At 48.2% G+C, this 16511-nt stretch overlaps 1 protein-coding gene across 2 annotated transcripts in view; it reads left to right on the plus strand.

The window, feature by feature from the left end:
- CNNM2 (cyclin and CBS domain divalent metal cation transport mediator 2) overlaps positions 1–16511 on the plus strand; it is a 147285-nt gene that overhangs the window by 126139 nt on the left and 4635 nt on the right. Inside the window, exons 5-8 of one of the 2 annotated variants that reach the window (XM_015063134.3) lie at positions 6186–6279; positions 9161–9226; positions 13692–13876; positions 14593–16408. In XM_015063134.3, coding sequence (XP_014918620.2) covers positions 6186–6279; positions 9161–9226; positions 13692–13876; positions 14593–14802 — 555 coding nt within the window. In that variant the 3' untranslated portion in view covers positions 14803–16408. Of the gene's footprint in view, positions 1–6185; positions 6280–9160; positions 9227–13691; positions 13877–14592; positions 16409–16511 lie in introns of those variants that run through there. The other variant, XM_027062970.2, reaches the window with a different exon arrangement.

A 16511-nucleotide genomic window follows, 5' to 3' on the forward strand; every position in this document is an offset into this window, starting at 1 on the left:
AGGTGGCATCTTAGAGCTTATATAGCCCTCGACAGTACCTAATACTGTTTCACCTGTTATCAGAAGAGGAATTTAAATTTTTAATACCAAACCCTTCTCGAAGATTTTTGAGTTGCAAGGTGTGTGTATCCCAGTGAATGATAGATCCTCAATCTTGAGGCCAGTACAGATAGCACCCATTTTAAAGGAAAAAAAAAATTACTTGGATGCCCAGAGTTGACCCTGTTTTTTGAAAAAAAGTTTGAGAGAGAGAGAGATAGAGAGACAGAATCCAAAGTAGTCTCCAGGCTCTGAGCTGTCAGCACAGAGCCCAACTTGGGGGCTCCAACTCACGAACCATGAGATCATGACTTGAGCCAATATCAAGAGTCAGATGCTTGCTTAACCGACTGAGGCACCCGGGTGCCCCGAGTTGACCCTGTTTTTAACAAATTATACTTACATATGCATAAGTACAAAACTAGGTATAAGCTCCTTTTGGGCTCTTTGAGTTCGGACATGTATAAACCAAAAACAAAGTTGTAATTAACATTCTAAACGTGTCTGTAACATTGTCTGGCTGATAGGAAAGTGCCACTGGCCCCAGTACTGAGGCAGGGGCTCTGGTGCAGGCTCTTGGGCATTTAGCACGCTTGGGTCTCCGTGTGCCAGCGATGACTGACCCTTCAGCCCTTTGTTCCATTCCTTTGAATGTTTGTGCAGTATGCTGTGCTGTTATTGGCCTCCACTGGGTGTGACTGGATTATTTATGTTTGGTCCCCCTCTGTCCCTTTCTCTCTAGTTCAGTGCTCCTTACACTTTCATGTGCAGAGGGCTCACTTTGGAGATTCGGTGTAGCTAGGCTGGAGTCTGAAATGCTATGTATTTCTAGCAAGCGCCCAGTTGATTGAGTAGCAAGGCTTAGCTGTCAAGATTCAAGCTGTGAGAACACCCTCTTCATAACGCAACTGTGAATAATACGGGCACTGACATCCGGTGGTGGCATTTGGTTAGGAGATGGTCAACCAGATGGTCCAAAAATACGTGTAAATTAATTTTTGACCATCAAGTAACTTTTTTTTTTTTTTAATGTTGATTAAACATTCATGAAGAGAACTTTGTCTTAAGACTACATCTCTGGATTCCAGATGGAAAAGTAATTGCTAGGGCACGTTTGAGTGCCAGAACAGACCTCTCTCTTTGGGTTTGCTTCCCCTCTTACTGGGCGGTGCTGGTGAATTCAAACTGGTGTTCACGCCCCTGGGATTCAGTTACCTCCTTTCAGATATCAAGCTCCGCTGAATAATTTGTGATGGTGATTTAAGAAAAAAAAAAAAAAAAACAACAAGACTCAATGCAAAGGTGAGCGGGAGATTGAGAAGATGCTCAGCATATGGTGTCTGAGGAAGTCTCTGATCTCCCTGAGTTCATGGCATCCGCTGACCAGTTGATCTTGCTTGTGCCAACTAGGTTAGCGCAGGCTTCCACCTTGTGGCCAGGTGTGGCACAGACTGCTTTGTCAGTGTGGCTTCTGGACGCTAAAGGCTTTGAGGAGAGTTACCTAATGACCTTCTTCCAAAGAAAGGTGGGATTCTGTGATGGTAACTTTACTTGGGAAACCAGCTTTGCTTGAGACAGTGAGGCCTTTCCTTCCTATCTGTTGATAAATGTTGATTCATTTTTGAGAGAGAGGGGGGAGGGAGAGAGAATGAGAGAATGGGGGGAGGGGCAGAGAGAGACAGAGGGGGACAGAAGGTCTAAAGCAGGCTCCACGCTGACAACGACGAGCCTGATGCAGGGTTCAAACTCATGAATGGTGAGATCATGACCTGAGCCAAAGTTGGACGCTCAACTGACTGAGGAGGCGCCCCCCTCCTCTCGTCAGTTTAAATATGAAGCCTAGCTCCCTTTGGGAGCCTTTTCATGTCCTGTGCTGATTTTTTTTATGTGTGTGTGATAGAGTAAATTTGTGGATGTTTCAAAAGTAAAATTGAGGGGTGCCAGGGTGGCTCAGTCGGTTAACCGTCTGACTTCAGCTCAGGTCATGATCTCCAGGTTCATAGGTTCGAGCCCCGGGTCATGCTCCACGCTGACGGCTCAGAGCCCAGAGCCTGCTTCAGATTTTGTGTCTCCCTCTCTCTCTTCCCCTCCCCTGCTTGCGCTCTATCTCTCAATAATAAACATTAAAAAGAACTTTAAAAAAGTAAAACTGATATGTAGCCCCTTCCTTACGTGGAAAAGCTGTTATCTAAGGACACCTGACTGGTTGTGAGGCAGGCAAGCCATTTCTTCATGCGAGTGGCCCCAGTTTGTATATGGCAGGTTTATTTGGATGTGGTCACTTCTGGGAGCCATTGACACGCATACATGAGTGAAAACTGTTTACTGGATGTTTCTAAAACTTGCCTCCCAGAAAAGCTGCACTTGTGTAGTGAGGAATACAGGGATGGGCAGTTATTAAAACTTGGAATTGTTGAATCATTCGAAGTTTGACTCAAAAAACCCCAGGGATCCTTTATTGCAATTTTACAAATGATGTAAGATTAGCTTTTTGCGCAGTGGTTCTTTAAGGCTGATGCTTGACAAAGGTTTCATCAGTTTGAGACAAAAAGGAGAAAAATAAAGACCGCTGCAGCAAGTTACACATAAAATTACATGTATTCAGTTTAAAGACCTGTTAGTCTACGATGGTATGTTATCTATATTTGGGGGATAAAATGGCTGGTCTTAAGTGCAGTGATGGTTCGAGTAGATGGCTGTGTTGTGTAAAATCTCTGTAGGAAATAATTTGTCAACCCTCTCTCCGAGGCTGGAGGAATATTTTACTGGTTGTGGGAATCGAGACACCAGGAACCACTGACCAGGTGTCACTGCCTGCAGCCTGGTCGGTGTCGGCTGGGTGGGCTGTGGAAGACGATGACTCATCCTCCCTCACCAGTAGGCCGGTCCTCAAGGACAGAGGAGAGGTGAACGTGATCCAGAGCTTTGAGTCTTGGGCGCGGCTGCCCTTGTTTAATTCGTGGGCTCAACAGCCACCGCGGCTATGGGGGAGTTTCCTGAGAGGCCACGGTACATAGAGGCTCTGGAGCTGGGGCCGCTGTTCACACAGCCTTGCAGCAATGATTCCCAAACTTGCTGCATGCTTGAATTCCCTGGAGAGCTTTATTAAAATCCTGATGCCCAGGTCGCACCCATACGAGTTAAATCAGAATGCCTGGGAGTGGGGGCCAGACCTCAGGTTTGTTTTTTCAAACCCCCAGGTATTTCCAGGGCACAGCAAGGGCTGGGAGTCACTGCCTTTGAGTTGACTTGGCAGAGGTTCCACCAGCGTGGCTCCTTTCCTAGAGGCAGACCTGGTATTGTTATTTTCGGTCTTTGGGGTATTGGCTGTTACCCTGCTGGTTCTGACAGTAATTATAAGGAATTGTAAGTGGACACCCATTTGCAGGGACCCAGAATACAGAGGGCCTTGTAACTCATAAGACAAATGATCCAGATCAGCTGGAGACCCGTAAAGATGGAAGTCATGAGGAGGCTCTGTTGGATTTCATTCTTCCTCTGGATTTTCTGCATAGAAATTTGGCTTATGTGGGACACCTGGGTGGCTCAGTCAGTTGGGCATCTGACGGGCTCAGGTCATGATCTGGCGTTTCTGAGTTCGAGCCCTGCATCCAGCTCTGTGCTGACAGCTCAGAGCCTGCTTCGGATCGGATTGTTTCTCCCATGCTCTCTGCCCCTCCCCTGCTCACGCTCTCTCAAAAATGACTAAATGTTAAAAAAGATTTTTTTAACTAAAAAAAAAAAAGAAATTTGGCTTACAAGATGGTCGTGAAACCACTGTTAAGCTTCCAACTAGAGAGACAGATGTTTTCAAATAGCACACACATACATATTAACTGATAGAAGCTTGAGCATTAGCCCAGGAAGAAAGGAATAAGTAATTAAGAAGATCCATACTATCAGGCACTCCCAGTAAAACTGGGTCCCTGCCTCTGAAGTCCCTCACTCTCCCCGCACCTGTTCCTTCAAGATGCCAGCTCAGTCATCACCTCTTCTCTCTCTTTCCCTCTGTACCTCCCTCCCTCTCCCCCTCCCTAATCTCCATCTCCAGTTCTGACCTTTCTCCTAACTTTTGTTCTTCCTCTTCAGCCTTTTTTGATGGACTCTTCCCCCAAGACCTCCTTCTGGAAGGGAGGGTGTCCTCTCCTCCCTGCCCCCAGGACGGATGCAACCCCTTCCCCACTTTCCTATCTGCGCTCACGGGCTCATGGCGCCCCTTCTTCTGGTCACTCACTCAGAGCAAACTTCTGTCAAGATTGGCGACTCCCCCTCCCTCCTTTACGCTTCTTTCTCCCTCTTGCTTTCTCCAAACTGTGTCGATCCCTTAACTGTAGCTCCTCTCCTAGCAATCTTTCTCTGGTCCTGTGGTTCCCAGCCCGGCGTGAGCCTTGACTTTGTCTCCCTGAAGCCGAGCCCCAGAGCCCCTGTGTGCAAGAACCTGGCCTCATTAGTCTAGTCCTTCGTCGTCCCAGGCGCTCTGCGGTGTAACCTGCTCTCCAGGCTGCTCTTCTGCCCCATCTCCCCGCTCTTCCCTGTGCAAACTCAGTGAGCCTGGCGGGCTTCTGTCTCCCACCTCTGACCTGCCCTCTCTTCTCTTGGCTCAAATCCTCTTTAGATTTTCCTTCCTGTACAAAATTTGCCTTGTATAAGAGCAGGGAGTAATTTTTTCTCTCCGAATTCCTTATGTTCTTACTGTCTTGTTCCTCGTGGGGAATTTTTGTTGACTGCCTTGTCCCATCGATTTTCACATGCTCCCCCTCTGTCTCCTGCACTGGAAATGCATGGGTGGCAAGGCCTGTCTTCTCGCAGGATCCCGGGGCACCTGTTTGTTTGCAGGTTGATTGTATATTATGGGTGGAGTCTTGAGTTCCTCTCTTATGGCAGAGAGTTGGTTGGGGGTGGATAAAACTATTTTGAGTGGACTCAAAATCTAAAGGAGAGACAATAAATAGTTTTCTGAAGAACTGATTTGAGGAAAGTCTTTCGTATTTGGGAATGTAGTACATGATAATAGGGGTGATCAAAATCATAGTTTGTGTTAGTGGATAGCATAGTGTAGCCTATCGGTCAAGAGCTTGTTCTTTGGTTATTGAATCCTTCTGTGCCTCTCTCTCCTGATTTGTAAGGGGGGGGGGGCGGTAATTGTGTCTGCTCCATGGAGTTACAAGCCTTAAGTGAGTTAATAAAGCGCTGACTTGTTAGCCCAGCTGCCCCTTCAATAAATCGTACCATAATTTTTATTTACCTGTCATAGAGGACGTACCGTAAAGGTAGCCTCTCACTGGAGAGGTGGTTATAGGCACCATGAACAAGAACCACTGTGACCTTTGTCTTGGAAACCCACAAGTGCCACTCACTCAGTGGGGTATTGCAGTCGCCCAGAAAATGCATATTAAACCCCTACAGTGAGGGGGGTCATGGTGGAGCCTAAAGCTACCAGGATGAATCGGGCAGCCTCAGTCGGTCCCAGAGGAACTGATGAGGGAAGTTGTGGACTAAGAAGCTAGAGGAAGAGAAGGCAAAGGAGAACTTCAGGGAGAGGTTTTGTCCTGATGGAAGGAGACTGGCCTCAGGAACTTTTCCCAGACTGTGAGGAGGGAGTTCCGAGGTGTCGCAGGGCCCGTGGGGAGTCTGAATGACAAGGGGTTGGCCTGCACACGTGGGATGCTGGGCTGGCAAGACCAGAGTGAGTTCTGCCCCTAGAACTCTTCTGGGGTAGTCCTCTCTCTTCCACGGCCACGAACCGTGTTCGTTAACCCTTGACCCTGATGCTGCCCCAGCTCACGCTCCTGCAAGACTGTCTTCCCAGCGTTGGTTCCACAAATGGGGCGAGAGCACCGTCTTCTTATTACTGGGCGGGTTCCTGGAGCATCCAGGCACAAAAATAAGGATGCTGGGGAAATACCAAGGGGACTCACAGAAATTAAACATCACACTTTTACTGTCTTGTCTGCATCTCCAGCCAAATCCGGTCTTCATATTTGAGATGAATTAACCCTCTCTGCTGAGTTGGGAAAGATCATCTGAGGCTCTACTTCCCCGGGGTTGGTTGGGAAAGGAATTTAGATGGAAGGACAAATCTTGCAGAGAGTCTGCAGATAGAGTCAGGGAACTGGACTGAAAACACTCCCCTTTTCTTCTCACAGGGGAAGGTGGAAGTAGAAGCTGGGAAAGAAGGTATGAAATTCGAAGCCAGTGCTTTCTCCTACTATGGTGTGATGGCCCTCACAGCCTCTCCAGGTGAGTTTTCCTGCCCGGCCTCTTGGGGCAGGGCTGTGTTTTAGGGACAGAATGCCCTTCTACTGTCACCTTCCTATACCTGCCCGCCAGCCCTGTTTATCTACTTTTTTGCCCTTTTTATTGAAGTATAGCGTGTAAGCCCAAAAACGCCCCGAGTAAATCCTAAGTCTATGCCCCCGTGAATCTTCACACACTGACCACTCCTGTGTCGACAGGAGGTGGGCAGGCCCCGCCCCCGCCCCCACACTCCCTCCGAGTCACCCTTGCCCAGGCCACTGCCTTAACTTCTAAGCATAGCCTAGTTTTGGCCGCTTTTGGACTTTGCGTAAATGGACTTAGGCAGTAGGTGTCGTGTTGAGCCTGGCTTCTCTCACCCGGTGTCGTCCGTGTCACGTTTGTCATCGTTGCTGTGTGTGCTCCTACTTTATTCTCACGGTGCTGCACCGCGTGAATATACAACAGTGTATCTATTTCATGGCTGCTGGGCACGGGATTGGTGTCCTATTTGAGGCCACCGTGGACTGTGTGGCTGTGGGTATCGCTGTGCACGTCTTCTGGTGGGCGTGTGTGGAGCGGCGGAACTGCGGGCTCATGGCCATGGCCTCGGCTTGAGTAGCTCCTGCCTTGCAGTTTGCCACGGTGGCTGCAGCGGTTCAAGCTCCCGCCTGGACTGACGAGGGTCCCGGCTGCCCCGCATCCATCGCTAGATATTAAAACATTAACTATGCTGGAGGTTTTTGAATTGGCATTTTCCCGAGGAGGAATGAGGTTAATGTGTATGTATTGCCTACAGCCAGCTCTTATCTAGACAGCTGGTCAGTTGAGTCAGCCAGCTAATGGGTGTGCCATAGGGTGTCGACTAAGTGCTCTGAGCACAAGAGGCCAGCAAGCCGTGTCCGTCCTGGTAAGAACATGGACCACAGATCCCTCTGGGTCAGGACTTGATGGGTCCCTGTGCACCCCTTGCTTTTTTGCAAGCGTGCGCGTGCTTGCTGCCTGACCCCGGCTGCAACCAGACAGGTAAACGGAGGTGCTGGGGTGCCATCTTGTGGCCAGAATACCAAATGACATGCTGTGCTAGGAGACAGAAACCTCAAATTTAAAACTAGCCTAAAACAACCTGGGTCACTTCTGAAAACCAGTCTCAAAAGGTAGGGGGTATACCTCCAGACAGACCTATTTGGGTGACATTAGTCTTCATCTGTTGGGCCACACAGTGTCCCGGCAAAGATGTCTTTACAGTGGGGAAGCCAGTGAAATGTTAGGAATTCTCTCAAACCTCTCAGCCTCCCCTGCCCCAGATGCATCTCCTCACTGTCCTGCCATGGGGTTTCCAGCCACATCAGCCAGTCTCCCCATTGTCAACTGTTGGCTAACACCAGTGTGAATGTAGGCCTGTCTGATCCCACTTAATTGTGTCTGCTGTAAACTTGAAGGTGATCTTCTGTTCTCACTGCTAGTGAGGAGGCAGGGAGATTCCAAAGTGGGCTGGGAAGACCTGGGTCACAGCTGCAGTTTCATATTCTATGGTTGCCTGCCCTTGAGGACAGCCCTGGCTTCCTCCTCCTTAAAAGGACTTACTAAGGTTACCTCGTGTGATTGTTAGAAGAATAGAACGTGATGATACTTATCCACACGAGTGCTTTGTAAGCTTGAAAGCACAGAGGGAATGTCGGGTATGACAGGTGTCAAGCTTGTGACTGTTTGGCCACCAACTTCAGATTAGTCCCAGGTGAGCAGAGTCAGAGTTGTTTAGAAGGTTGTTTTGAAAAGAAAGTTAGAGGAGTTAAGTGCACAATCTTACTGATGACTGGTTCTTGAAACCTAAATATTAGCCCAATTTATACTGAACTGTGGATTCACGTAAGGGCAGATCCCATTCAGAAAAGGAATTGAAGAGCAGACCTCCCTGAAAGAAAGCCTGGGGGACCGTAGCAAGCTTGCCTTTTCTGGAAATGCCAGGAAGGAAGGGGATCTCATTAATAACATCCTATTACAAAGCCCAGTATTTGACTTGACAAGTAGGATTTGGGATTTCGTGCATTTCATTGAGAGATACAATTAGTACAGTAATCTCAAGATAATAATTCTATTTATTAGTGTTGATTGCCTAGAAAAATCCTGCCATCATTAGTTATCACAGCCTGTCCCTTTGCATGTCAATTATACTTTAATTTAAAAACAAAAACAGAAACAAAAAATCCTGCCCAGAAAATAGGACTCCTGCCAGGTAGGGCATTGCTGATTGGACTTTTCAATCAGATGGACCTGTAGCTCTCTGAGTAAGCAGTGCTAAGGATGCCCTTGGTCCGCCATTCCCAGCAGACCTGTGTATAACAGCCTTTATTTACTTTCCTCTAATACTTTGAAACTTCAGAGTATGCCGAGCCAATGCAAAATATCATATCAAAATTACAACCAGGCTAATTAAGGATGTCCATGAATTGAATAACTAATTGCTTGCCGCAGACAGGGACGCTCTTGGCTGTGCTGGTGCAGGTGGCTTGGGTCCTGCTCTTGGGGCCGTTGATTAATTGAGCCCCCCTTTTGTGTGGCTAGTTGTGATTTAAACCCTTAAGAGCACGTTTTGAGCTATAAACCCCAATAGGGTATTAATGGCTTAAGAGATTTCTGGGTTAGTAAAGAAGCATTTGAATAGGATTTCTTCTGATTTCTGCCTCCCCATTCCTCTTCCTGGAAAGCAACGTGTGCTCTTTTTTTTTATTTTATTTTTTATTTACATAATAACTTACAGGCTTTTGCGCTTCTGGAATGGAACGCTGATGTTAGTAGAGCGGGTGTCTGCTCGTGTCCCCTGAGTGCAGAGATCACCTTTCTTGCCTTTTGATATGGTCTCACCCTGTTTTTCTCCATTTTTCAGTTCCTTTGTCCCTGTCTCGTACCTTTGTTGTCAGCAGAACAGAGTTGTTAGCAGCAGGTTCTCCAGGTAACTCTGCATGTTTCCTTTTCATAATTCTTCCGGTTGCCTCCCTTGACCCCACAAAAGCCTAGATCTGCTCCCTTTATTTGGTCCAGGCCGTTTGCAGTTTTTCTTTGAGGTCGCCAACTCCATGCTTACAGACGCAGTAGTGAGCTTTCCAGGGAAGTATGAGCCCACAGCCGTTGTGCAAAGGCTTCGGGAGACTGGCGGGGAATCCGCGAGCGTGAGCAGCGCTGACCCCACAGAAAGCGAGAGTGATTCTGACCTGGATCCTCACTGCTCCCTGCCTGGCCCACCCACACTGCCGACCTTGGGTTTTCAGGGCGGTACAGGGGGGCTGCTTGGGGTGGTTTGACCTCAGCAAAGGCACTTGCAGAGGCCCCGAGGGCCTCAGAACCTGAGGATGCTTCTGCCAAAAGCACATTGAGCCCAAAGTCTCAAGGACTATGAATTTTCCTCAGTGGACAAGCGCCCTGTGTGCAGAGGCCCTGGCGTTCTTGGTTCTGTTCCTTTGATCCTTTCTCTGACATCCCTGTGAACGGGGCACATGCATTACCCCCCCCCCCCTTCCCCCATCAGGCAGGTGGCCCTGCTTGTCCTGTCTCCTTCTCTCTCTTTTGAAATTAGTACTGTGCACATTCCCCACCAGCTGCTGGTTCCTGCCCTGCAGGAGAGTTTGGTCATGCCTGGCTAACACGTCCAGCAGCTAAAAAGAAAGGCAAAGGTTTAATCTTTCTTTAATTAAAATTGCTGAGCTTTTGGTAGTACAATTTTTCTCTTTATTTTGTTCCACACAGCTTATATTTTAAAATCTGATGAAATTTGCGATCCATAATCCAGTTTGAGCAAAACTGTCAAATGCTGATATTTAGTAAAGGAGGCAATACTTGTCCTAGAAAGAAGCTAATGTTCCTTTAAGTCTTTACTCTGAAAGAATTGGGGTTAGATCTTATTTATAGGACTGTTTGAATCAAATGAGCTGGAAGATTATACATATGTACACATACATATATACGCACATAAATAGGTATTTGTGTATATGTATATATGTTTGTGTTTTTTCTCCCCATTTTATTCGCTGGCATGTGCTACCTCTTTAAAATGTCACAGATGCTGAACTAGAGTGACTTTTGGATGAAGCTCATGAAATATCATTTGTACTTTACTTTTCCTGTAGAACTTAGAGATTTCTTAGCTGTGTCCACTCTATCTGATCCAGTAATAAAAAAATCCATTTGTGGGCCCAAGCCTTCAGGATGCTGGCATTACAATAATAGACCTAAACCAGTGATTTCTAGCCTATTCCAAAAGGTGCTTTGTGGTTCCCAGGGAGGAGGCTGGGACTGTTAACTTTATAGTATCTTTCTAGCTGACTTCTAAAAAGAATTCCTAGGCAAGATGAAGAAAAAGAAAAAAAAAAAATCCGAGAAGGCATAGAGGGATTAAGATTGAAAGGTTTTTTTTATCATAATTATTGTGATAATTTAGCACATAAATTTGGCAACAAAACATGACCTGAACTGGGGAGTGTCCACTTAAAGTCTTTATTCTCCTTGGTGTGAATATTCATCTCTCTCACTGCATGTTTGTTTTTTAAATATATGAAATTTATTGTCAAATTGGGTTTCCATACAACACCCAGTGCTCATCCCAAAAGATGCCCTCTTCAATACCCATCACCCACCCTCCCCTCCCTCCCACCCCCCATCAGCCCTCAGTTTGTTCTCAGTTTTTAAGAGTCTCTTACGCTTTGGCTCTCTCCCACTCTAACCTCTCTTTCCCCCCCCCCCTTCCACTCCCCCATGGGTTCCTGTTAAGTTTCTCAGGATCCACATAAGAGTGAAAACATATGGTATCTGTCTTTCTCTGTATGGCTTATTTCACTTAGCATCACACTCTCCAGTTCCATCCACGTTGCTACAAAGGGCCAGATTTCATTCTTTCTCATTGCCCCGTAGTACTCCATTGTGTATATAAACCACAATTTCTTTATCCATTCATCAGTTGATGGACATTTAGGCTCTTTCCATAATTTCTCTCACTGCATGTTGATGAAAGGCCAATCACACTCTGTCCTTGCCAAGCTACTGCAGAAGGGGTCCCACTGCTTCTCCAGACTGTGGCCAGGACGCCAGGCAGTGGGTTGCTGCAAAGGAGGGGGTTCATCTCACAAAAACAGAGGGTGGTGGGTTGAGAGGAAACTGACTAGAAATATAGATACCTTGGAGAAACCAGAGTTTGCCTGTAATCCTCCTCAGGAGAATAGGAGACTCAGAAATACTGCACAGGGGCCCTTGACATCTACCTGACACAGTCTGATCAATAAGCAAAGTGCCCCTTAAATGTTTTGGGTTTTGGACCTTTAGACTGTAACACACAAAAGCAAGCACTATCCGTAGCAATGGTGATGTGGGGCTAAAGCTTAAGGACTCAGTGGGATCCTTTGTTTCAAAGAACGGTTGGATCTTTCAGCCTGGGTGATGCCCTCACAAATACAGGAAGGCTTGGCCATCAGGGTAGGTACGTAGTGGAGAGGTCTGGGAAGCAAACAGAAAATATAACAATGTTAACTAGGCTTATGCATCGGTTGTTAGGTGTCAGATGCTGTGCTAAGCATGTTACATATTATCTCATTTTTTAAAAAGCTTTTTATTTATTTTTGAGATAGAGAGAGTGGGGAAGGGAGGAGGCGTAGAGAGGGAAGGAGACAGAGGATCCAGAGCGGGCTCTGTGCTGGCAGCAGAGAGCCCGATGCAGGGCTTGAACTCCTGATCATGGAGCTGAAGTCAGACACTTAACTGACTGAGCCATCCAGGCGCCCCTATTATTTCATTCTGAATCCCCATCAGACTTTAGGAAGTGGAGACTATTATTACCTGCCTTTTACATATAGGTAGGGAATCTGAGGCTTTAGCAAAGGGTCATCCCTTCTGCTAAATAGAAAACATCTGATAAATTATTAATTTGCCTTGTTCTCTTAGAAGATAAGTGGAACCAACCAGATGAGTGGCCACTCTGAGTTTAGTTTTGACTGACGATGGAAAATCGTTCTGCCAAGAAAATTGTAGGGAAAGTCATGCTGTGAAAATTTGGGGAGAAAGTGAACTTGCCATTTGAGGTTCATCGAGTACTTACCGTGTTTTGTTGTGGTTGTCCAATTTAAAAAAAATTTCTTTAATGCTTATTTATTTTTGAGAGACAGCATGAGCAGAGGAGGGGCAGAGAGAGAGGGAGACGCAGAATCTGAAGCAGACCAGACACCGAGCTGTCAGCACAGAGCCCGACACGGGGCTTGAACTCACAGACTGTGAGATCATGATCTGAGCCGAAGTCAGATGCTCAACCAACTGAGCCACCCAGGCGCCCCTGTGGTTGTTCTGTTTTAAGAGGGATGTTTACTGAGTGGAATCTCAGATGGTGGTCAGGATGGGGTTGAGAGGTCATAAAACGCATCAAAGTATTTAGCCTGGACAGGAAGAGGCTTAAGGGGAACATAACTATGTTCAGGCTTTTAAGGCTCATTCAAGTAGTGGAGGGATGATGGGAGATCTCTACAGCATGGAGGGAGAGACTGCCACTTGAGTCTGAGGAGGTGGACATCATGCAGGTCAGGACCTGTCCGCTGTGAACACCCACTTAACATTTGTGGAATGACTTGATTAGAACAGCAAACACGGAGGAAGCTTTGACGAGGCAGGAGGTGGGTTTTATTTTTAATGAAATTTACGTTAGAAGCTACGGTCAACTTGCCTTTACGAACAGCAACACTTAGACTCACTGAATTTCCTTTCACTTTGTTTTAATGAATGAGTAATGTGCATGTCATCGAAGAATCCCACAGCACCTACGCTGCCTTAAATCTTTTAAGGGTTTGGTGTCTTCTGGTATTCCTGAAACCCTGAGACATCCTTGGACTGCCTGGTGGGAATTTTATTGAGGTCAGAGACCAGGATAACCGGTTTGGTGGAGGGGTAGGAGCAGACGGAACTGTCCTGATCCCTTGCGAGCACATACTGATTTTACAAACGTTCTCAAGAGTCCTTTGCTTTTGCTTCTGGCACGGTCTGTGTTTTACATCCGGGAGCTTCTGTGTCTTGGGCCTCATCGGCACACAGCCTGCACGGTTCAGGGTCGCTCCTGACACAGGTGTGTAGCCACAGGGTCTTCTCGGTCAGAGCCTCGGGAAGGACTGTGTGTGTGTGTGTGTGTGTGTGTGTGTGTGTGTGTGTGCGCGCGCGCGCGCGCACGGGGCTGAGAGGCTAACCCGCGCGATCCCCTTGTTGCCAGGAGGCCAGGAGCGTGTTGTAGGAGGGCCCTACATGCTGAGCGGTATGGCTCAGGCGTCTGGGAGAAGTTCATTGAGCTGGTCTGTTAGTTGCTACTTTTTTTTATTTGGAAAATAAAGAGCTGACTTTATTGCTTATATCCACCTCGCTTAAAAGGTTATGGTTTCTTTCCCCTCCTTTTCCAGGTGAAAACAAGTCGCCGCCTCGCCCATGTGGCTTGAATCACTCAGACTCTCTCAGCCGAAGTGACCGGATTGACGCGATAACGCCGACACTGGGGAGCAGCAATAATCAGCTCAATTCTTCGTTCCTTCAAGTCTACATCCCCGACTACTCCGTGCGAGCCCTTTCTGACCTTCAGTTTGTTAAGGTAAGAGAAGGGAGAGTGGCTGGGCTGGGGCCGGGGCCCGGCCACTGGAGGCCAACTTCCTCAGCGAGTTGTTTGGCTTCCCAGGCCCCGCCACTGAGCTCTCCCTTTGTCATTTGGACTCCCTACACCTCCAGCTACTGTGCCCAGGGGTTAGGCCGGGGAAACAGGTACCTCCCTGGCTCTGTCACAAAAGCTGCCAAGTCAGATGTGCCTTTTTCAGGGAGTGAGAGCTGGAGATGGTGAGAAACAGAATCCACATTTTCCAGTGCGTCCTCATGAGCTCCTGACCCCAGTGACTCTGGATGGCCCTGGAAGGGCTGAGATCAGAGACTCTGAAGACTTAACGGGATGGGGCGGGAAGAATCCTCTGCTTCTCTTCTGCCCCGAGACAGGGTTCTTTTCTTAGTCCGGAATAAAGACGTCTTGTGAAGAACAAGCCAGCTTTAGCTGTTGGAAGCCTATCTCCATTTTCCAGTCGCTGTGAAGCTTTGAGACAAAGATCTGGAAATAGCTTCTATCAGTAAAAAACTGATTTGTTCTCCAGCGTCAACTTGAGCTTTTAAAAGTGGCTCAGTTTATACTCAAGGATGGTATTTCCCTAGAAAAACTATGAGGGGCCTTTCGGGGGATTTTAACGTGTCATACCATGTCGAGACAAGAGCGCCTGAAAATAAGCATTATCTTGGTTTGTTTTTGTGCCATCTTCTGGCCCCCAGATCTCAAGACAGCAATACCAAAATGCCTTGATGGCATCCCGGATGGACAAAACTCCTCAGTCTTCAGACAGTGAAAACACTAAAATTGAATTGACTCTTACGGAGCTGCACGACGGGTTGCCAGACGAGACAGCCAACCTGCTCAATGAACAGAACTGTGTGACACACAACAAGGCCAATCACAGCCTGCACAGCGAAGGTGCCATCTAGGGCGCCCCCCCACCAACCCTCGCCCCCACTCCCGAGGCCTCAGGCCAGCTGACCGTGAATCCCATTAGCGTGAGCTTGTGTGCCGTGCTGCGTCCTGCAACATCCTGAGACCAAAGACTTTGTTCCCTTCCTGGAAGCAGCAGAGGAGGACGGTGAGGGTGGACTGGAGACCAGAGGTGTGAGATCGACAGCTAGGGCATGGCATCCGAGATGGTGGAGACGAGCCTCTTCCACCCAAATAGAATCATGTTTATTTTTTCAGTTGTACCTTTTATTCCTTATTCACTCTCCTCCTTCCTCAATTTGCATGAAGTTGAAAATTGTTGCGGTTTATTATTTTTTTGTCCCCCAAGAGATCATGTTTTTAAAAAGTGTCTTTTGCAGAGTTTTACGTTGTTGTGTCTGAACTCTGCTGTGACTCCATGATGTGACCCGCACAGAATGGACTTGCTCCTGGGTCCTCGTAGGGAGGGGTGCACTTCCTCTGCACCCAGCGGGTGTCGCTGTGGAACTTGAAGGATGAATGAAGAAAGCGGTCGATGCCAACCCGCCACGTCTGTCCCACTGTGGGGTGGAGCCTGCACGGGGGGGGCCTGCAGCCGCCTCTGTGAGCTCAGTGTTGTTTTAAGTTAATGTTTAACCGTGTCCCTTCCCCTCAGAAAGGTTTAACATTTGCTTGGAATGTGATTTTGCTCCTACTCTAAGGAATTTTTATCACCAAAATGAATGTTAATGAATTTTAAACCCATGGTTTATCATTGGCAAGAGGCAAGGTGACTTCACCCCGACATTCCTACAGCCTGGATTCTCCTCCGGCCCAGCCAGGCCTTCTCCCCAGCTTACCGAGCGCCGTCACCCACCTCCCCGTCCTCGCTCTTGTTAACCCAGGATGCTGCTACACAGATGCCAAATGGAAATCTTCCACAGGGCTTTTGAGTAATCATGTGGTGTGGAGTTCAAGCTCCTCCCCTTCCCACCGGGACCTCTGTCATGGTCAGAAAAGGAGTCGGCTTCCAGCCATGCCTTGAGGGCACTTCTAGACCCGTGGGTTTAAAGGAGGGAACTTCGGGGTCTGCCAGCTCCCACCCCTGCTCCCAGGGAGCCAGCTGCCCCTCTTCCCCCTCTGTCCCTGGGCCCCTGGGGGGCCGGGCAGTGGCCGTGTCCCTCGCCTGAGGACCTCGGTGCCTCCCGCCTCAGATGCGGCCCACAACAGAGAGGCTGCCTGTATGGCCAGGGCTGCCTGAACGGCGTGGCCCCGAACAGGGATTCAGAAACCAAATGCGTGTTGCGGCCGTTTCGTGTGTGCGTCCGCCGCCTTTTAATGCCAAATTCATCACGTGTAGTGAAATTAATGTCAGGAGGTATTTCTTGAGTGACTGAATTCTTACCTATCTTATCTGTTTGAAGTGTTACCCGAGGGATGTGTGCATTTTGGTGGCAACGCTCGTACACGGAGTTGAATCCATACTGACGGCAGTGCTCGTGTAGAGCTGCCACTCCGTGCTGCCTCTAGTCACTAGCCAAGAAGATAGCGTTTTGTCCGCGGGGTCTCACTGAACGAAGGGAAGCCCCGGGCCAAGCGGCGGTTTCCTCCTCCCTCCTCAAGGTAGGAGCGTGCCCCCCAGGTTGGGCTCTGGGGAGGGTGGGAGCTGTGGTTGTGCAATAACCGGCTACCTGCTGGGCTTGCCTCGGGGGGGGGGGGGGGGGGG

Source organism: Acinonyx jubatus, chromosome D2 (assembly GCF_027475565.1).
Source record: "Acinonyx jubatus isolate Ajub_Pintada_27869175 chromosome D2, VMU_Ajub_asm_v1.0, whole genome shotgun sequence".
Lineage (NCBI taxonomy): Eukaryota > Metazoa > Chordata > Mammalia > Carnivora > Felidae > Acinonyx > Acinonyx jubatus.